The sequence below is a fragment of the Vigna unguiculata genome, chromosome 5 (assembly GCF_037176805.1).
Source record: "Vigna unguiculata cultivar grain cowpea cultivar isolate G323 ecotype 2 chromosome 5, ASM3717680v1, whole genome shotgun sequence".
NCBI lineage: Eukaryota > Viridiplantae > Streptophyta > Magnoliopsida > Fabales > Fabaceae > Vigna > Vigna unguiculata.
The window spans coordinates 24,071,963-24,094,962 of record NC_140796.1 but is presented as its reverse complement, the minus strand read 5'-3'; the positions used below and the strand labels follow the sequence as shown (position 1 = coordinate 24,094,962).

At 33.5% G+C, this 23,000-nt stretch overlaps 1 protein-coding gene across 1 annotated transcript; it reads left to right on the top strand.

Moving 5' to 3' along the window:
• The first annotated feature begins 7,003 nt into the window (after positions 1 to 7,003).
• Positions 7,004 to 10,513, top strand: LOC114183830 (cyclic nucleotide-gated ion channel 18-like). Its single transcript, XM_028070985.2, has 6 exons — positions 7,004 to 7,788; positions 7,862 to 8,074; positions 8,164 to 8,477; positions 9,042 to 9,153; positions 9,246 to 9,482; positions 9,576 to 10,513. The coding sequence occupies exons 1-6, from the start codon at positions 7,318 to 7,320 to the stop codon at positions 10,299 to 10,301; spliced, it is 2,073 nt and encodes a 690-aa protein (XP_027926786.1). The 5' UTR covers positions 7,004 to 7,317; the 3' UTR covers positions 10,302 to 10,513.
• The last annotated feature ends 12,487 nt before the right edge of the window (positions 10,514 to 23,000 follow it).

The following is a 23,000-nucleotide window of genomic DNA, read 5'->3' as shown; positions in this document are numbered from 1 at the left end:
TATATTGAAATAGTAAGAAAAAGGATATGAGTATGGTTCTCACCAAACTCGAACGGGGTGTCACCGATATATGGAGCAATTTTCTCCATTTCAAAGTGAGACCAAATTTAATTTTATATAAATATTATATATTTATTTCTAAAATTGACATTATTATTAATTACTTTTTATATGCAATTATAAATTATTATATTTAATTATAAATTGAATATAATTCTTAGATGCAATTGTTAAATAAAATATAAATATTTAAAATATTATTAAAATATAATTATTAAATATTTTAAAAAATTCATTAACATTTTAAAATTGACATTTAAATCTACAATATTTAATATTTTCATTGTGTTTTAGATATTAAAATCTAAAATGTTTTATATTTAAATATTAATTTAACAAATATCAGTATACTTTTCTAAAATATTTGTAATATTTTTAAATATCAATTTTAAAAGTATTAGTATTTTAAAATATAAACATTAAAAGAAAACATTTAATAATTATATTCTAATAATATTTTAAATAATTATATTCTATTTACGAATTAAATCTAAAAAGTATATTAAATTTATAATTAAATTTAATAAATTATAATTGAATTTTAAAAATAATTAATTAAATTGTCAATTTTAGAAAAAGTAATAGTAACGTTAATAAAGGATCTTAAATTTGATATTAATTTGAAAGGGGCAAGGTTGATTCATTTTAACCAAAATTGGGAATTAAATGAACAAAAATAACGAACGAATAATGTGTTGAACAAAAATAATGAATATAAGGATTAAATTGAACAAAAAGAAATAACACAACCACTAGTTGACACGAGGCACTAGCATTGACACATGGCACAATTATGACTTGACAAATGGACAATTTTTTTTTAAATTAAAAATTAAAAAAAAATTAAAAAATTAAATAAAATCAGAAGTTGACATGTGGCATGCAGTGTTCAAAAATGTTAAGTATTTAAACATCATTAGTGAAAATGACCGAATTGACCAGAATTTGACGAAAATGAGGATCTAATTGAACACAATCCGAAAATGATGACCAAATTGAACAAACACAACGAGAATGAGAACCAAATGTGTATTTAAGCCTTTAATAAATGTTTTGGTTTTTACATGAAATTTTATTTTGGTATTCTCATTTGAAATAAATACAATTATAATTTCTTTCTAAACATTTGATATTGAAGAAACAATTCTCTTCTTAATATTGAATATTTTATAATATTATGCATATTTTACCATAATTTTTTATTATTTTGTAAAAAGTAATTAATTTTATATTGAAATAGTAAGAAAAAGGATACGAGTATGGTTCTCACCAAACTCGAACGGGGTGTCACCGATATATTGAGCAATTTTCTCCATTTCAAATTGAGACCAAATTTATTTTTCTATAAATATTATATATTTATTTCTAAAATTCACATTATTATTAATCACTTTTTATATTCAATTATAAATTATTATATTTAATTATAAATTGAATATAATTTTTAGATTCAATTGTTAAATAGAATATAAATATTAAAAATATTATTAAAAAATAATTATTAAATATTTTAAAAAAATTTATTACCATTTTAAAATTGACATTTAAATCTACAATATTTAATATTTTATTGAGTTTTAGATATTAAAATCTAAAATGTTTTATATTTAAATGTTAATTTAACAATATTAGTATACTTTTCCAAAATATTTGTAATATTTTTAAATATCAATCTTAAAAGCATTAGTATTGTAAAATAGAAATATTAGAAGAAAATATTTAATAATTATATTCCAATAATATTTTAAATAATTTTATTCTATTTAGGAATTAAATCAAAACTTATATTCAATTTGTAATTAAATTTAACAATTTATAATTGAATTTTAAGATTAATTACTTAAATTTTCATTTTTTTTAAAAAGTAATATTAATATTAATAAAAGTTATTAAATTTGGTATCAATTTGAAAGTGACAATGTTGATTTATTTTAACCAAAATTGGGATTCAAATGAACAAAAATAACGAATATAGGGACTGAGTTGAACAAAAATAGTGAATATAAGGATTAAATTGAACAAAAAGAAATAACACAACCACTAGTTGACACGAGACACTAGCATTGACACATAGCACAGTTATGACTTGACATATTGACAATTGTTTTTAAAATAATAAATTAAAAAAATTAAAAATTAAAAAAAAATTAAAATTAAATAAAATCATAAGCTGACTGTGGCATGTAGTGTTCAAAAGTGTTAAGTGTAACATCCCTGGCTCGCCCAGACCATGTCAGGTTACTACCCCAACCCCTCACCCTTCTCCGTCCATTCATACTGGGTGGGTTGTTGCCAGTGGGAATCGAAACCCCAACCTGACCTTTAACACCTCTGGCTCACCAGCAGATGCTACCAGTTGCGCTACATTAAGCATTTAAACACCATTAGTGAAAATGACCAAATTGACCAAAATTTGACAAAAATGAGGATCTAATTGAAACAATCCGAAAATGAGGACCAAATTGAACAAACACAATGAAAATGAGAACCAAATGTGTATTTAAGCCTTTAATAAATGTTTTGGTTTTTACATGAAATTTTATTTTGGTATTCTCATTTGAAATGTATACAATGATAATTTCTTTCTAAACATTTGATATTTAAGAAACAATTCTCTTCTTAATATTGAATATTTGATAATATTATGCTTCTTTTACCATAATTTTTTATTATTTTTTAAAAAGTAATTAATTTTATATTGAAATAGTAAGAAAAAGGATATGGGTATGGTTCTCGCCAAACTCGAACGGGGTGTCACCGATATATGACTTAGAGCGGGGAATGACCGAGGCTACAAGGGTTGGTGTGCCCATACTTCTAACGAGGACAAATGTTTATATCAAAATAAGTTTCTAAAAATGGAAGAGTGATTGATGCCTCTCCTCTGTTTTTTTGATTTGCCCTTTTCTTGAAAAAGGTGCTCCCCTTTATACACATGATTTGCCCCCTCACTCTTACGATTGCGTGAATCTCGGGAATAAGTGCTTAACCAGTCCTATTGAGTCTGATCTTGCCAGAGTGGTTAGTTTGCTTACTAGTCGTTGTTTTAGGTGGGGTATAGTGTGGATAATTGTGCCTGATGTGGCATCATGGCTTCGTGGGTTTTATGCATGTCACCCCAGGCCCATGTGTCTGGTCGGACACTTAGGTCAGTGATGTCCCGAGTCTGCCAAGGGGTACAATTTTCATGAAATTTTATTTTCGTATTCTCATTTGAAATGTATACAATTATAATTTCTTTCTAAACATTTGATATCGAAGAAACAACTTTCTTCTTAATATTGAATATTTGATAATATTATGTTTCTTTTACCATAATTTTTTTATTATTTTATAAAAATCAATTAATTTTATATTGAAAATAGTAAGAAAACGGGTACGAGTATGAGTACAAGAATATATCAATTAGCCGATGGGGATGAGAATGAGACAAATTTAATACCCGTTGAGTTTGAGTATAAAATAATTTTTTTTTGAGGATAAGAATGAGATAACAATAGCGATGGCAATGAGGAGGGGCAGGGCGGGGCGGGGACGGGTTTCACCATCCCATACCCATCCCCGTAAAAAAATTCATCCCCATCCCCATCCCCAAACCCAACAGGTATCAAACTTTTTTTCCATTCCCATCTCCACCGGGTAACGGTTATAATCTCGTACCCATACCCGTACCCATTTTCTAACTACTTCAATATTAATTTTTATAAAAGAAAAAAAAATTACGGTAAAGGAAACATAATATTATCAAATATTCAGTATTAGGAGGATGATTGTTTCTTGCATATCAAATACTTTGAAATAAATTATAATTGCTTACATTTTAGATTAAAATACCAAATAAAATTTCATGAGAACCAAATCATTTATTAAATTTGCAAACTACAAACATTAATGAAACTTAGTTGATAAAATTAAAAAGTATTTAAAAAAATATATAAAAGGAAAACAAATATTCAAATTAAAATATATTTTAAATGTTTTTTTACTTCAATTTTTTAAATTCTAATGAATCTCTTTGTTATACACTAATAAAGGTTAGGTTAAATTATATATCTGGTTCACATTTTCGTAGCAAAATATCAATTTGGTCCTTTTATTTATTTTTTATCTCAATTTGGTCCCTATGTTGGGAAGTTTGATGTAATCAAGTCCTTTCCGATAGTGGTGTAATAACAGTGTTAAATGGGGTGCCATGTGTCAGTTCTTGAGTTTTTTTAAAATTGTTTTTGAATTTATTTATTTATTTTTTAATTTTTTTAAAAAAATTACAAAATTGCCACGTGTCAAGCTGACACCGTGCCACATGTCACTATTATGCCAGGTGTCATTTCATTTCTCTATTCTCAAATTGGTCTCAGTATTTTAATTTTTGTCTCAATTTAGTATCAATTTTTGTAAAAATTGTGCAATTTTGTCTTCTCTAAATTGAAACCAAATTTAATTTCTATATAAATGTACACAAATATTTCTATCAAAATTAATATTTCAAGTAAATATTTTTAACAAGATTAAGTTTATTTTAATTTATATGTTACATTAAACTTTATTTAAAATTGTTTTAATAGAAAATAATGCTAATAACAAAAAAATTCATAAATTTTATTGATATTTTATTACATCATACTTTAATATTGTTTTTTATTTGAATTTATATTTTAAATAATTGCATATTTTTAAAATGTGTAAAATTCAATATTTTCTATACAAATGTTTTAGTTGGTGTAAAAATAACAATTATATAAATTTTAAAAAAAACAACTAGTTTATGTAACAATAAAAAACAAATAAATTAAAAATTTGAAAAATATTTTAAGTAAAATTGAATGTGAAACAAATTTAAATAAACTTAGTTTTGTTGAAAATATATAATAAAAATATCAATTTGAATAAAAAAATCAAATTTAATAAAAATATTTGTATAATATTTATATAATTTTTTTTTCAATTTGGAGGGAGACGAAATTGCACAACTTTTACAAAAATTGGGACTAAATTGAGACAAAAATTAAAATACAAGGACCAAATTGAGAATGAGAAAATGACACCTGACATAATAGTGACACGTGGCATTGTCATTACCATGTGGCACGATGTCAGCTTGACACGTGACAATTTTTAATTTTTTTAAAATTTAAAACAAAATTCAAAAGAAAAAATAAATAAATAATTCAAAAACTCCAGAAATTGACACATGACACCCCATTTAATGCTGTTACAACACCACTAACGGAAAAGATTTGATTGCATCAAACTTTTCAAAATAGGAACCAAATTGAGACAAAAAAATAAAGGGACCAAATTGATATTTTGCTACAAAAATGACACAAAGAACAAATAATAAACTTTTAACTTAGATTTTGTATCTTTTGAACTCCAATATATATTGGATAGTGAAAAAAAATATTCATGGCAATTACATAAATTTTTTATATTATAGTAAATAAAATTTATTTATATAATTAATGTGAAAAAATTACAATATGATTGATAATGAGTTAGAAAATAAAAAATAATTAGATATAATATATCGAAATATTATTTTACATGATGAAAATAAACAATAAAAAAATGTTAAAAGTTTACAAATGTGTGTCTAAGAAATAATTTGAGAGACTATTGAAAGAAATCGCACAAAGAAAATCAATGGTATAATAAGATGAAAAATACCTTAGAGATCTAAGAAAACTTTTCAAATATCAACATACATACTCAATGGTTGAAAAAAAAAATTATTTTAACGAAACAAAAGTGTTTTTCAACTTAAACAAAAATCAATAATAATAATAATAAGTAAAGATTTTTTTTTTTATATTACATTATTTGAGAGTATTAAACATATTCTCATGTGAAAGAAAAATATATAATAAATAAAAATATTAAAAAATTATAGAAATATTTAAATGTGAGGCATAACAATTTTTAATTGACATACATCATTTTAACATAATTACATAAAGGTTATGATAAGATGAAAAATATATTGGAGATGCGAATGAATTTCATGACAAAGCAACTAATTAGAAGAAATAAAAAATAAAAAGTATATATATATATATATATATATATATATATATATATATATATATGATTACTTAATTAATTGTGAATATTTTAATAATTTAAACCGGGACGGAAATACGACGGGGACGGGTATTATGGCGGGGATATATACATCCCCGTACCCATCCCCATACCCAATTGAAAAAGTCGGGGATTTCCCATACCCATACCCATATTCATACCCAGTCAATGCAGGAATTCTTCGTCAAAACGGAAACGGGTTCGGACAATAATCACGGGAACAAATTTATTTGCCATATATCTAGATAACGAAACTCATCCCACCCGGTTGCCATCACTACTTATACCCATACGTGAATCTCACCTTGTGCACCCATTATCCAAACTCCTTTTATGTGATAGAAAAGTTACACAACAAATTAGATTTAATTTTACATTTTTGTTATAACCCGGTAATTGTTTTAAGTCTTAAAATTAGTGATAATATAGTTTTTTTGTAATTTTCCACTTTTAGAGACTTATAAACATACTTTTTTTATATTGTTATGATTTTTTTGTTTAAAAAGTATATTCTTAACTTAATCTTTTGCGATCATTATTTTAGATTAACGAGTCTTCAGAATAATGTTTTAATAAATTAAAGGAATGAGTTTTTATAAATAAAACATAAATGATACAGGTTCCATTTATAATCAAAAATGATTTTTGACCAACATTTTTGGTGATAAAGTTACTGAACAAAATAAATTTTTATTCTTTTTATAAAAATTACGAAAATCAAATAATAAAATAATAAAATAATAAAATTTTAAGATTTCTTTTACTATTTTTCTGAAAAATCTTTGTTACAGTATCATTTCTCATTTATGATATGCTTGTACATGAATGTATAAGAACTGGTTTTAAAAGTTGAAAGGCGAAGCCGTTTTAAGAAGGAAAGGACCGTTAACAAAAAATAAATAAGGATAGAATGTCCAAAGTTAGGATTCAAAAGTGTCTGGTGGCGCTGTGTTCCCTAGGATTACGCATTCCCTTGAGGTTGAGGTTAGCGCGAAACTCTGAAGGTTCAAAAATGGGTGAAAGTGGAGGCACAGGAGGAGCATTTGTCTTGTCTGAGAGAGCAACCCATCCAAACCCCGGTGATCTGCCTCCGATTGTCCTTGTCCCCGTTCGCTGTGAAACCCCGCTCTCTGACCCACCCGCGGAATCCGTTCACCCCGGAATCCGCCATGGAAGATGTATAGCATAATATCGACGCCGGCGTCTAAGTTCCGCCAGTTCAGGCGACTCCGATCCCGACCGAAGACAACAACAGCGACAGAGGAGGAGCACGCGTTTCAAATCCTATGGCGGCACCAGATACTGGACCCCGACAGCGACATCGTGGCGTATTGGAACAAGGTGTTTCTCGTGACAAGCCTCCTCGCCCTCTTCGTCGACCCTCTCTACTTCTTCCTCCCCACAGTGGGTGGCCCCGCCTGCTTGCAGGCCGACCCCAAACTCAGCATCATCGTCACCATCATCCGCTCCTTCGCTGACCTCTTCTACGTCCTCCACATGCTCATGAAGTTCCGTACCGCCTTCGTCGCCCCCAACTCTAGAATCTTCGGCCGCGGTGACCTCGTCATGGACTCCCGCGAAATCGCCACGCGTTACCTCAGATCCGATTTTGTCATTGACCTCGCCGCCACCATCCCTCTCCCCCAGGCACGCACACAAACACGCTTCTTTCTTCTTTCTTCTTTCTACTTTCTAACCGATATGACCATTTTCCTTGCAGATTGTGATTTGGTTGGTGATTCCAGCAAGCAGAAACGCAAGAACTGATCATGCCAACAATACTCTTGCTCTTTTTGTTCTTATTCAATATGTTCCTAGGTTGTTTCTTATCTTTCATTTGAACCAGCGTATTCAGAAAACCACTGGCGTTATTGCCAAGACTCCCTGGATTGGAGCCGCATACAATCTTATTCTCTACATGCTAGCCAGCCATGTAAGTAGAGCCTACTAGCATGCACCTTAATTTTGGTGTTCCTTTAACTCAATGAAATTTTAACTATCGTGGTTTTTTTGTTGGAATAGGTTACAGGAGCGACTTGGTATCTATCGTCAATAGGGAGGCAGTTTAATTGCTGGAAAACGCAGTGCCAAATAGAGAACAAATCACATACCCTCTCTTGCTTTTCAAGTTATCTTGATTGTAATAGTTTGAACGCCCCTGATAGGCAATACTGGCTAAACATCACCCGTGTAATCACCAAATGTGACGCGAAGAGTAAAATCAACGTCAAATATAAATTTGGGATGTTCGCAGAGGCTTTCCTGAACGATGTTGTCATTTCCAGTTTTAAGGAAAGATACTTCTACTGTCTTTGGTGGGGTTTGAGAAATCTAAGGTATCTTATCTTCATTTTGTTATATATATATATATATGCTCATCTGTATTACTCCTACCTTCTTGTTCTGCAAATAACTTTTTTGTGACACTTGTTTAGTCTCATGTAAGGATCGTACATCAATAGATTTTTCTGTGCAAGTTAGTGCACAATAATCACTATCAAAAGTGCATTTTCTAATGTCATAATGAAAACACCAGCTGATGATTCTTTACACCGTCTCCCATCTCCATCACCAAAGACCCACAAAAGAAAATTATGAGGATGGTTTAGTTAGTTTTGTGACACTAACTATACAAGAAAGTTACAGAATTATTAGGACGTAATTTATCCTAGTAAAATCCCCACGCAGATTTTCCTGGCCTGTTTATTGTGTGCTTTGGAAGCTACATTTTGTATTGTTGCATTGTTACTTTTCTCTTCCAAATATAGGAAACTAGATCTTTAGTTTCAATTTTGATGGCCCTATATCAACTGCTTCTTTGAAAATTTAAGATATACGAGGGAATGAAGAGAGTGGGCAAAAGGGTTTTCCTAGCATCACACGTTAATTTCCTTTGGCAGTTCATATGGACAGAACTTGGATACCACCACATATCTTCCGGAGACATTATTTTGCATCATCTTATGCATTGCTGGACTGGTTTTCTTTTCGCTTTTGATTGGAAACATGGAGGTAAGACTAGGAGAAACCGTGTTGATTTGTAGAAGTAATACAAATACCAATTTTGGTTAACGAGCATGTTTTTTTTTTTTCCTTTGTCAAAGACGTACTTGTCATCAATGACAGTTAGACTTGAAGAATGGAGGATTCGGAAAAGAGATACCGAGGAGTGGATGAGGCATCGCCAGTTACCACCACATTTGCAGGAACGTGTCCGTCGTTTTGTTCAATATAAATGGCTTGCAACAAGAGGAGTTGATGAAGAAGCCATAATGCTTTCGTTACCTTTGGATCTTCGTCGGGAAATTCAACATCACTTGTGTCTTTCTCTTGTGCGGCGTGTATGTGTCTCTGTCCCATTCCCTGATGTGATGCTGCAAATACATAGGAATGCAATACTAAGTGAAAAACATGGTTTATTAATATTTGTACAGGTCCCATTTTTCTCCCAAATGGACGATCAACTTCTTGATGCAATTTGTGAACGTCTTTCGTCATCACTAAGCACTGAAGGCACCTACATATTCCGAGAGGGTGATCCGGTGGATGAAATGTTGTTTATCATCAGAGGGCAATTGGAGAGTTCGACGACCAACGGAGGAAGGTCTGGATTCTTCAATTGCATAAAACTCAGGCCTGGTGACTTTTGCGGAGAGGAATTGCTGACATGGGCCTTAATGCCAAACTCAACCCTCAACCTACCTTCTTCTACTCGAACTGTGAAAGCTCTTTCTGAAGTTGAAGCTTTTTCACTGCAAGCAGAGGATCTTAAATTTGTGGCAAGTCAGTTCAAGCGCCTTCACAGCAAGAAACTTCAGCATGCGTTTAGGTATTATTCCCATCAATGGAGAACATGGGGTTCTTGCTTCATACAAGCTGCTTGGAGACGATATCAGAAAAGAAAGGCAACAAGGGAGTTATCCCTGAAAGAGGGTCTCTACTACCTGTCTTTGCCTGAGACGGAAGAAAGTGAATATTTGGAGGATGATGAAACCGTGGAATCCTCAGGGAAAACGAAAAAGATTCAGAATCTTGGTGCAACTGTCTTGGCATCAAAGTTTGCTGCCAATACAAGGAAAGGGGCACATAAGCTACCAGATCCTGTGCCCCAGTTGTTCAAGCCAGACGAACCTGATTTTTCTTTAGACCATGAACTTTAGTGGTGTGAGCACAAGAACCAATCGTCAGCCTAAAAACGTATTAAGGCACTGGTTCTATAGGAAGTTTTTATGACTTGGATGTAAATGGTACCGATAGAATAGTAACGCTGATCACTTTTTTCTTAACTCTTTCTTTATTTGCATTCATTTGCACCAACTGTATCATATACGGGGCTACCCATGACATTTAGAAGCTTTCTTGATCACTTCAACTCTCTTCTCCCTTTCTTACTCTTTTCTCATGCTTTTCATAGTACTCTTTCTGGTGTGTGCTCCTTGGTTCATGATCGCATGAACTCCTCATATGTGAAGTGAATCCCACCTTGTGCACCCATGATTCAAACTCCTTCTTTGTAATGTAAACGTTACACTACAAATTAGATTTAATTCTATATTTTTTTACAACCTAAATTATTTGAAGTCTTAAAATTAGTGCTATAATCTATTTTTTGTAGTTTTACATTTTTAAAGACTTAATAAACACACCTTTCTATATTGTTATGTTCTTTTTTTCTTAAGATATTTTAAAGTTTATTTTTAACATAATCTTGTTATTTTAGATTTGAGTCTTCGCAATAATATATTTAATAAATTAAAAGAATCAGTTAGAAGAAATAAAACATATAGGTTCCATTTAACGTATGCGTATAAAGTACGAAGAAATGATAACGCGCACTTAGAAGATCTAGTTTTATAAGTTGAAGGCGCAAGCCGATCATGACAACTACTTATTTTAAGAAAGGATAATGATATTTTAACTACTAAATTTTGACAACTTTACCTTATAACATGATGTATCATTTTTTAAGTGGTTTTTGAATATTGAGAATGAGAAAAAGAAAAAAATGAAAAACTACTTAAAAGATGACACCTAAGGTTGTAAGAGAAAGTTGTCAAAATTTAGTAGTCAAAAAATTATTTTCCTTTAATGTACCACACCTAACCAATTCAACCAAATAATAATAATAAACGATCACTATATCTACACGCAAAGTAATTCAGGTAACCAGCCTAGACTGACCTAAGCCTAACCGGCCTAAACCGATAACCTAAGACGCTAAAAGGAATAACCAGCCTTAGACGACATATGGTGGCTGTACTGTATGTCCCATCGATCTATCGGCCAGAGCCAGTCCTCAGGTCCATCGGACCAGGTTGGGAAAACTCGTATATAAAACATAGCCATCGGTCAAACGGTCTGGTGAATAAATTGTATAAGACCATCGGTCAATCGGTTCTACAAACAAACCACATCGCATCGTTAAGAAACCATCGGTCGAACGGTCTAGTGAATAAATTGTATAGGACCATCGGTCAATCGGTTGTACAAACAAACCACATCGCATCGTTAAGAAACCATCGGTCGAACGGTCTGGTGAATAAATTGTATAGGACCATCGGTCTCACAATCAAATCATGTTCAGGCCCATCGGTCAATCGGTAACGCACAAACGAGTGACATTCTGATCCCCAATGGGACATCGGTCGATCGGCCCCACACGAACAACACCTTAACCTAATAAAGGACAACCAGTTGACCAACCATCGGGTCGATCGGTCGATCAATCTCTTTAGACTCGCGTAGACCATTACATGCGTCCATCGGTTGATCAGCCATACACGAATTATTCACTTGTTAAAAACAAGACATAACTAGCCCAGTCAAGCGACCATCGGTTGCATAGTCAAACCACCAGTCAATCGGATTAATTAACGATAAACGAGTCAGTAATCTTGATTAGAGGATCATTGGGCCGTGATTAAGGAACCCTAATCACAGGCCCACACCGAAAACTATAAATAGGGCCCAAAGGTAGGTTGGTGAAGATCTTTAATTCGCATTTATTACAGTCGTTAAATTAGAAATTGGACTTGATGAGTTAAGTTGACCTATATAGGCTTGGTCCCCGACTTAGATACCAAGTCATACATAATAAATCATTAAAGAAAGGTGTGCTTGGAGGAGCACCGTGTGATACAAGGAACATGGAATAAAAGATAAAAACAGCGAAGCAAAAAACCAATTCGTGCATTTTTGTTATTTTATTAACAAGGTTGAACTTATAAAGATCATACCAAAGGGTGGCATCTGTCTTTTATAATAACAGAAAATTATTCTTATCATCACATAGTCTAATTCACCCCGGTTAAATTATAATCTAAGAACTTGGGCTTCTCCCTCTTGTACTTCCAAAAATCTTCATTAATTACATTTATATCCCAAGATAGGTAAGATAATTAAAAAAAGTTAATGTTCGTTGTTTTTTAACCGAAACCTGCACCTTCAAAGTTTTCACCTTTTCAAAACACAACCTTTGCCTCTTCCTCTTTTTATCTTGCAATGGCGTTTTCTTGTGTAACGATGTACTATGACTGAGTTTTTGCTGTGGTCTCTCCTCTTTGAATCTTCCGTGGTCCCTGTATACTCCCTTTGCACTCATGTCTCTTTTCTCTTCCTTCATCTCATCCACGTATGAGTTTAGACATAGTTTATTTGGATTACAATTATCTTTTTTAATGCTCTATAATGCATATACATGTTTTTGGTTGTTTGTTGACATAAGGTGTTCATTGTTTATGCATTATTTGGCTTCATTTATATTCATGATGCATTCAAAGTGGCTGAAAAAAGAAAAATAATGTGATCAAATACCAGAAATGGACTTTTGGTTCAGAAGAAGGTGATAAAATACGTACTGATTGTCGACATCCGGTACATCCCAAAATCGAATGTCGAGATCCGATTTTCGTAACTTACAGATGTGGTCATCTACAGTATAAAACACATGCTTTAAGATTTAGTGACTACCGAATGTCGATATCCGCTATGTCTAAAATTTGAATATCGAGATACGTTTATATCACTATAGATGTAGGCATCCAGTATGCAAAGAAATCGGATGTCGATATCCAATTTGTAAAGAAAACGAATGTTAGGTGCCCAACACATCAGATGTCGAGATCTGGTGTTTGTGATTTCAATGGATGTCATTTAAAGCACCAGATGTAGACTTCTGGTTCATGTACTTATCGGTTGTCAACATCCGGTACGGGTCCATTATATATGATTTGGTTTTGGTGGTGTGATTTTTTTTTCATGTCAAATATGATTTTTTTAGTTTTATAAGTTTTCATTTATTTATTTTAATTTTTGGGTTAATTATGTTTTTCGTCCCCCAACTATTAGTGTTTTTTGGTTTTAGTCCCCCATCTAACGATTGATCCATTTCAGTCCCTGACCTTTTAAATTGCATGGAATTGGTCCCCGATTTTAAACTCCGTTAGGTTGAATTGACACCTGGCTAACGGATGGCCACGTAAGGATCCCGTTTAAGGCTTTCTCTTCAGTTACAATATTATGCACGTTTTGGTTAGACTGTAATAATGCTTTCAGCTCATGTGTTAATTAATTAAAGAAGTGTTGTTATAGTAGTAATGTTTTCAGTCACGTGTTAATTAATTAAAGAAGTATGGTTAAATTAGTAATGTTTTTAGCTAACATTTTGGGAAAGTAAGCATTACATTTGAAATTAGAAAGGGGTTTTTGCTAAAAACCCTAAACTTGAGGTGGTGAACGACAAAGTCGAAGTGGGTTGCACTCAGCGAAGGATACAGAAACTTCATTGACAGAGCGAAATCGAAGTGGTTTTCTGGTGATATTTGTACGACGAAATCAACATTGGTGAACTGAGGTAAGTTAAGTTGTATTGTTTACAAATTTTGTTTCGTTCATTGTTCGATTTACTCTGGTTTTGCTGTTATTAAAGTTCGATTGTTGTTGTTTTTGTTGGGTTTGTGCTTTATTTGAAATGTAGGGTTGCAAATGGGGTTTGCGGTGGCATTTCATCATATGGGTAGGTTTGAAAGGAATAGGGGATTGAAATATGTTGGCGGTGAAATCCACGTTGTCAAAGGGATCGATCCAGATTTTTGGTCTTTCTTTGGCTAGAGGAAAGGAGGCATTAGCTTTGGCTAAGTATGCAGAGGAAAGGAACGAAGAGGTGGAAATATATGTTCAACACATTCCTTGTCAGGCCGAAGTGGTGCATTTTATTACTGGTCCTGAATTGGATGAAGAATTCGGTCAGCCAAAATTGAGGGGTGAACAAGATGTGGTTCCTGATGCAGCTGTAGTGGATGAGGCACCTGAAGTGGTTGAGGTTGATGTTGATGGTGAGGTTAGTTTGGTGAGTGAGGCAACTGTAGGGGTTCAGGCAGAAGTGATGGGTGAGGCAGAAGTGATGGGTCAGGGTGATGTGGTGAATGAGGTCCAAATGGAGGATGAGGCTCATGTGGATCTTGAGGCAGAATTGGGAGGGGTGGCAGAACGGGTGGTTGAGGCAGAAGTTAGGGGTGAGGAGGATGTTATATGTGAAGAGGTTGAGTCTGAAAATGATGAAGGGGCTGGTGCAGACAAACTGGATGATAGTGAAGAAGAAAGGGTGGCAGATGATGATGATGGATTTGGTGTAGATATTGAGCCACCCGTGAGAAAAATTGGACCTGTTTTGGATAGGTGGAAAGCAATGAAACGCAATCCAAGCACAGTGAGGACTAAAAAGGATGTTGGAGAAGGTTCATTTGTCACTAATGCTGAAATTGGAGTACATGACATAAGTGAGGAGTATGATACTGATGAGTTGGAGTCTGATGTTGATAGTGAGAATGGTATGGTTCGTGATGGGCCCAAATTTTCGAAGTACAGAGCAGAAGATATGACTAAAGACTTCAAGTTCAAATTGGGAATGGAATTTCGTAAACAAGCATTGATGGAGCATAGTGTTTTGAATGGGAAAGAAGTACAATTTGTGAAGAATGATCAGAGGAGAGTCAGGGCTGTATGTAAAAAAAAATGTGGTTTTTTAATCATGGTGAGTAAGGTTGGAGGTAGGGAAACATTTCAAGTTAAGACATTGGTTGGGCGTCACAGGTGTGGGAGGGTGTTTGGAAATAAAAATGCAAATAAGGACTGGATTGCACAGGTTCTAATAGATAGATACATGAACGTAGGTGTCATGACAGTGAGTCAAATAATTGATGAAATCAAGAAGACATATAGTGTAGGCATTACTCCATGGAGGGCTAGAAAGGCAAAACAAATTGCAATGGACTGTTTGGTGGGGGATGAACAACGTCAATATGGTAGATTACATGATTATATTGCTGAATTAGTCAGAGTCAAGGCTGGAACTGTCAAGATCAAGATCAATCAACCCCAACCAAGTCTGCCACCAAGATTTGGCTGTTTTTACATGTGCTTAGCAGGCTGTAAGACTAATTTCTTGGCTGGGTGTAGGCCCTTCATAGGTGTTGATGGTTGCCACTTGAAAACAGCATATGGTGGTCAACTTTTGGTTGCAGTGGGCAGGGACCCCAATGACCAATACTATCCATTAGCGTTTGCTGTAGTTGAGAATGAATGTAAAAAGACATGGAGATGGTTCCTAACACTATTGCTGGAGGATATTGGAGATGTTGCAGATCATCGTTGGGTATTCATCTCTGACCAACAGAAGGTAATCTAGATTACATAAAATTTTCCTTTAGACAGACACAATTAATTGATTGTTTCCCTCTGATTAATAACTATTGTATTTTGTAGGGACTTATGTCTGTGTTTGATGAAATTTTGAATGGTGTAGAGCACCATTTCTGTTTGAGGCACCTGTACAACAATTTCAAGAAGAAATTTGGTGGTGGGGTGGTAATCAGAGATCTCATGATGGGGGCAGCAAAGGCTACTTTTTACGCAGCCTGGGAGAAAAAAATGGGTGAGTTAAGAAACATCAACCCTGAAGCATATAATTGGTTAGTTGCCATTCCTAGAAGTTCATGGTGTAAACATGCATTCAGCATTTACCCTAGATGTGATGTTTTAATGAATAACTTGTCTGAATCATTCAACAGTACAATTTTATTGGCTAGAGATAAACCAATCATTAGTATGATGGAATGAATTATCAGACCAAAGTTGCTGTAGAAGGACATCCACACCCATAGTTGCTGCAAACGTGAATGAAGGTGAAAGAGCACCAAGAACACAGCCAAGGAGCAGGGCAACACAAACATTAGGGTCTCAAGCTAGTAGTAGTACAACTTGTGCACAACCCACGTGAAAATGAATGAAGATTCCAACTTTTTCTTGCTTTTTTAAACGCATCTGTAATTAATCAAGACAACTATAACATTGGGCATAATGATAGTGGACGAGTATTTTGTTTTGGAGAAGTGCTATTTGAATATTGTAGTTAAAGTTATGGACCACATGCCTGCTTTGGACCACTTTTTGCATTATTGTATTCAATCAAAGCAAACACTGTCCTTTTTGTTTTGGACCACTTGTCTGCCATTATTGATCAATGAAACGCGTAGGATTACTGTTTATTCATTCCAAATTTATTTGTCATACTATGAGAATTGGTAAAACACGAAGTTGGAGAAAATTGGGGACACCGTTTCATACTTTCATATTCTTTTAATCAGGAAAACAGGAAAATTGAGCAAACAGGAATTGGTAAAACCCACTGTCATAGTGTCAAATAACATCACACATGACAAATTGGAGTAATATTCTGATATTGTAACCACCAAGCTTAATACATTCCAAGTTTAATACACCAAACATACCTAACACAACATTAACCACCAACTTTAATAAATTCCTAATCACTACTACAAATACCTAATACATTCCTAATTACAATTAACCTTCAACAACACCATAATAACCACAACAACAGTTGCAACCCACGACAAAACGAATAAAAGTTGAAGAAATTTTCCAATGTTCTTCTCTTGTTGCAATTTCTTCTTCAGCTTGTCATTTTTCTTTATCAACTCCATTATCGCTTTGTCCTTTTCCTCCTTTTCTAAGCAACAGACTTTGTCTTCTTCAACAGTTTTTCCTCCGCTCGATTCAAGTTCAGAGTCTTTCCCTTCAAACGTTGATTCCGACTCATTAACCCATTCAAAATAATTACAATTGGAATTCGACTGCACAGAAAAGGAAACGATTACAAAGAAAACCAAATGAAGCTCGAAAATAACTTAAGGAATTTCTCACTTACAGCCTAATTCCTACACCTCCAAAATAATCTGCCTTTGTTCTTCACAGTACTTGCCTTTAGAAGCAACAATTTCTCCCCACACCCACACACTTTCGATGCGATTTCTGAAGACGAGACACAACTTTGCCATATTTTTGAACCACTACTCCTCTGCGTACAATCCAATCCTTTGGTTCCGCTATTCATCACTGTTTTAGGGTGCAATCCGCTATTCTCCCCACACCCACACACGTTCGATACGATTTCCAATCCTCTGCGTGCAATCCGCAGTTTCTCAAATTTATCCAGTTTTAGGGTTTCATAACATACCCCCAAACGTGCATAATATTGTAACTGAAGAGAAAGCCTTAAACGGGATCCTTACGTGGCCATCCGTTAGCCAGGTGTCAATTCAACCTAACGGAGTTTAAAATCGGGGACCAATTCCATGCAATTTAAAAGGTCAGGGACTGAAATGGATCAATCGTTAGATGGGGGACTAAAACCAAAAAACACTGATAGTTGGGTGACGAAAAACATAATTAACCCTTAATTTTTTATATATCTTTACGGAAAAATTACACTGGATGTCAATTGCACATTACACTGGATGTCGAGATCTGATGTTGTTGAAGTCTACGAATGTGAATTAATGAACCAGATGACGTCTTCCAGTTCGTATACATTCGAGTTTAGTGTTAGATATTTCTTCTTTCATTAATGATATATGCGAAGGAGATTATACATCTAAGTTTACAACCAATGAGATTTTCCCCACACGTGAAGATTTAATAAAATGAGCTTTAGGGGGTTACCTTTGATCTTGGTTTTGTTGTCATTATTTTGAGATCCAATAAATATAAGTGACAACCAGAAAGAAAGACGTATGTATTATTAGGAAGTGAAAGAGGTGGAAAATATAGGAAATACAAATATGATGCAGAGCCTAGTTTATCTGGCATAAGAAAATGTGAGTGCCATTTAAATTGAGTCGCAAACCCATCTCTAAAAGGGAGGGGTGGGTGTTGAAGGTAATATGTAGTTACCATAATCATGATTTGTCAGATACTCTAGTTGGTCACCCATTTCCCAGTTGGTTGAAGTCTAGTGAACAACCATTGCTTATTCATAAAAGCCAAGTGAAACATGCAAACATACTCTTCACTCTTATAGAAAAATATGAATGTAATGTGACCACTATGAAGCAATTATACAATGCAAGATATAGGTATAAAAGATCATTGAGAGGTTTGAGGGCTGAGTTACAACAACTGATGGTGATGTTAGAACGTGATAAGTATATCCACTTGAGTATATGTGTTGATGAATTTGAGGTGGTAAGCGACCACTTTTGGACACATCATGATGTTGTGAAGTTGTTAAATGTATTTAATATTTTTTCTTAATGGATAACACTTACAAAACTAACAAGTATCTGTTGCCATTGCTTGAGATTGTTGGTGTTACGTCAACAAGGTTAACATTATCAGTCGCGTTTGCATTTTTATCTAGTGAAAGAAAAAAAGAAATTTCGTTTCGGATCTTGAAAGGCTGAGAGGTTTGTTTATGACTTCTGAGGGTGGTCCACAAGTAATTGTTACTGACATGGATCTAACTTTAATGAATGTTATTAGCACTATGTTCCCTGAATGTTATCATCTTTTGTGTCATTTCCACATTCAGAAAAATATGCACGCAAAATGCAAAATGTTAGTGAATTATGTTGAAGTATGGGATGTTGTTCTGCAAGCATGGGAAAATGTAATGGACTGTGAAGATGAGTCTATGTTTACCGATTGTGTTAATCGCCTTCATCTTGTTTGTCAACCATGACCTCTATTCTTCGTATATGTTAATGAGTCGTGGATCGTTCCTTATGAGAAATACTTTGTGAAGGCTTGGACAACTATAGTTTTGCATTAAGGAAATACAACATTAAAGTGGTGAGTTTGCATCTCAAATATTGTTTATTTTTTTCATATATGGTTTATGATATTGTCCTTAAAATTTGTATCAGGGTTGAGTCTGCTCACTAGAGCCTAAAGAAAGTTCTAGGAAGAAGTATGGGAGACCTTTGCTCATGTTGGGATGAAATTCACAACGTCATTATCCTACAACATAATGAAATAAAGACATCGTTTGAAAGAAGTCTTAATTTGATGAGTGATTCTTACAAGGCATTGAGATATAAAAGATTGGTTGGATATGTCTCTAGATATGCCTTAAGACTTCTTGCTCCAGAGTTAGAAAGAGTTAAGAAAATAGGATTTGATACTAAACATTATGGTTTCGTTCTAAGACAAACATATGGTCTTCCATGTGCGTGTGAATTAGCATGGTATGACCCTGAGATGATTCCTCTGCAAGAAATTCTTATAATGTGGACTAGGTTGACCATCTAAGCTGTTTCCTCTTCACAACCGCAATGGCAGTTATCTATTGAAAGGGAATTTGATTTAGTGCTCAATCCTTTCAAAGAAGTTGACATTGTAGAGAAGGTAACTATCAAAGAGAAATTACTTGACATCATTTGCCCTTCAATGATGTCATTGTTGCCGCTAGCGAGTAAAATTAAAATGAAGGGTGCACAAAAGAGTCATCGATCTTCGAAGTCAACAAAACATGATCCTTCATATTTCGAGTATGTTAATGCCTTCATTGAGAATTCAAGATAGAATACCTTTGTGTAAAGAAAGAAAATAAATTGAAGGCCAAATGTGTAATGCATGAAAGAGAATACCCATGTTAGAACAATTCCATTCGATTTGTAAGCCTTACATTGAGGACGTTGTTGTTGATGGTCATTGTGGGTATATATGCATTGTTGGGGATGGGTGAGGAGTCATGACCCCTAATTAGACATGATTTGCACAAAGAACTTAGTCAATGGCGTGATGAATATGCAACATTAGTTCGAAACCATGATCGACTAGAAGAACTACGAAAGTCTTTGCTAGTACATTCACCATCAAGGGATTGTTTTATTTTAATATAATTTAAAAAATAAATAATTAAAATAAAATTATACTGTTACTAATACTTTTTATGGACTTTTAGTTTTATGGGTTAATGCCATTTATGGTTAACGACTATATTCTTATTACTATTTACTCTTCTGTCTCCCTTTTATACCTATAAATACCACCTAGGTGCATGGGAAAAGACACAACAAAGACAACAAAACTAGAGTTCTCTAAAAAATGTTCTTCTTTTCTTCTCTATATTATCTCTTAAAATAGTGGTGTTCATAAGGTTCGGAGATCCTTTGCTACACTCGATCTATCTGACGTGTTGTTGTATCTTGGGAGAGAAACGTATATGATTTGAAACACATATGATTGTGTATTGTGTATTTGTATTGCCCTGTGCAGTGAGGGCATTTTCTCTCTAAGGATAGCGTTATGCTTGCCAAAACTGAATTTTGACAAAGATAAACTTTGTCCAGCATGTCAAAAAGGTAAACAAGTGAAATCTTGTTTTCATTATAAGAATATTATGTCTACATCAAAACCCTTAAAACTTTTGCACACGGATTTATTTAGTCCTTCTAGGATAAAAAGTTTTGTCGAAAATTATTATGCTCTTGTGATTGTTGATGATTATTCAAGGTATACATGGACTTTCTTTCTTCCTTTGAAAAGTGACCCATTCAAAGCGTTTAATAAATTTGCCAAATTGATTCAAAAGGAAAGCTTTGAGTAGTGATCATGGAGGTGAGTTTCAAAATGAGTATTTTGAAAATTTTTGTGAATAACATGGCATTTCACCTAACTTTTTTGCACCTAGAACTCCTCAACAAAATAAAGTTGTAGAATGGAAACACAAGTCCTTAGAGGAACTTGTTAGGACTATGTCAAATGAACCAAACGTTCCTAAATACTTTCGGGTTGATGCTGTGAGTATTGCTTGTTATGTTTTGAATAGAATGCACATTAGGCCAATATTGAGAATTACTCTTATGAAACTTTTAAATGAAAAAAGCCGAAGGTTTCTCATTTAAGGATTTTGTAATGTCAATGTTTTGTACTGAATAATGGAAAAGATAATTTGGGAAAATTTGATTCTAAGGCCAATAAGACTATATTTTTAGGTTATTCTCTTACTAGTAAGAGATATATAGTTTTTAATAGGAGAACCTTGCATGTAGAAGAATCTATGCATGTTGTCTTTGATGAATTTATGGATCTTGAGGAGAATCGTCTTGAGTCAAATAAGTCAAATGCAAGTGATGAAGAATGCCCAAAGGAGGCCTTTGATGAAATGTATCTTAACGAGAATCCTCTTCCTCAAACTGAAGATCTTGCAAAAATTTGGAGACCGCCAAGATGATTATCAATAGACAACATAATAGGAGATATCTTAAATGGAGTAATTACTAGAAAAAGTTTGACAAATTTTTGTATGAATATAGTTTTTGTTTCACAAATACAGCCATAAAATGTAGAAGAAGCTCTTCAAGATGACCAATGGTGCATAACAATGCAAGAGGAATTGAAACAGTTTGAAAGGAATGAGGTTTAGGAGTTAATTCCTATAGAGGAGTCACACCAAGTCTTTCGAACAAAGTGGGTGTTCAGAAACAAGTTGAATAAAGATGCAAACATAACCAAGAATAAAGCTAGGCTTGTTGCAAAAGGATATAATCAAGAAGAAGGTATATGATGAGACATATGCTTTGGTTGCAAGGTTAGAGGGTATACACCTACTTCTTGCTTATGCTTCAATTATGAAGTTTAAATTCTATAAAATGGATGTTAAGAGTTCTTTTCTTAGTGGATTTATTAAGGAAGATGTGTATGTAGAACAACCCCCTGGTTTTGAGGATTATAAGTTTCCTAATCACATCTATAAATTAAAGAAAGCACTATATGGATTAAAAAAAGTTACTAGATCTTGGTATGAAAGACTTAGTAGATTTTATTAGAAAATGATTTTACTAGAGGAAAGGTTGATTCAAATCTATGCATTAAGAAAATAGGTGAACATATTTTGATTATTCAAGTGTATGCGAATCATATAATTTTTGGATCAATTGATAACTAACTCTCTTTATGAAAGGTTTGCAAGTATTGTACAAGGAGAGTTTGAAATGCCAATGATGGGAGTTACATTCTTTCTTAGATTGCAAATTAAGCAAAAAGGTGGAACCTCCATATCACAATCCAAGTACTACAAGAAAGTCTTAAAGAAATTTGGTATGGATATAGCTAAGGAAGCATCCACTTCTATGGCAACACCATGTTACTTGGAGAAAGATGAGTCAGGTACTGAAGTTAGTAAAATTAGGTTTAGAGGCATGATATGATCAATATTGTATCTCATTGTTAGTAGGCAAAATATTATGCAAAGTGTATGCGTATATGCTAAGTTTCAACCTAGTCCTAGAGAACCTCATCTTGTTGCAGTTAAAAGAATTTTGAAATATCTTAAGGAAATTATTTCTTTTGGTTTATGGTATCCTTAAAGATGCCTCTCCTAGTTTAATAGGTTATTTTAAAGTTGATTATAGGGGATGTAAGGTTGATAGAAAAAGCACTAGTGATACATGTCATTTACTTGGATGTCCTTTAAGGTCTTGGCATTCTAGGAAGCAGCCTTGTGTGGCTCTATCAACCATTGAGGTTGAATATATTGGTGTAAGAAATTGTTGTGC

Excerpts from the sequence above, each read along its gene's own strand:
- LOC114183830 (XM_028070985.2), top strand. The coding sequence starts at position 7,318 with ATGTATAGCATAATATCGACGCCGGCGTCTAAGTTCCGCCAGTTCAGG. Across the intron at positions 7,789-7,861 it reads CCACCATCCCTCTCCCCCAG|ATTGTGATTTGGTTGGTGAT; the intron begins GCACGCACACAA and ends TTTTCCTTGCAG. Across the intron at positions 8,075-8,163 it reads TCTACATGCTAGCCAGCCAT|GTTACAGGAGCGACTTGGTA; the intron begins GTAAGTAGAGCC and ends TTGTTGGAATAG.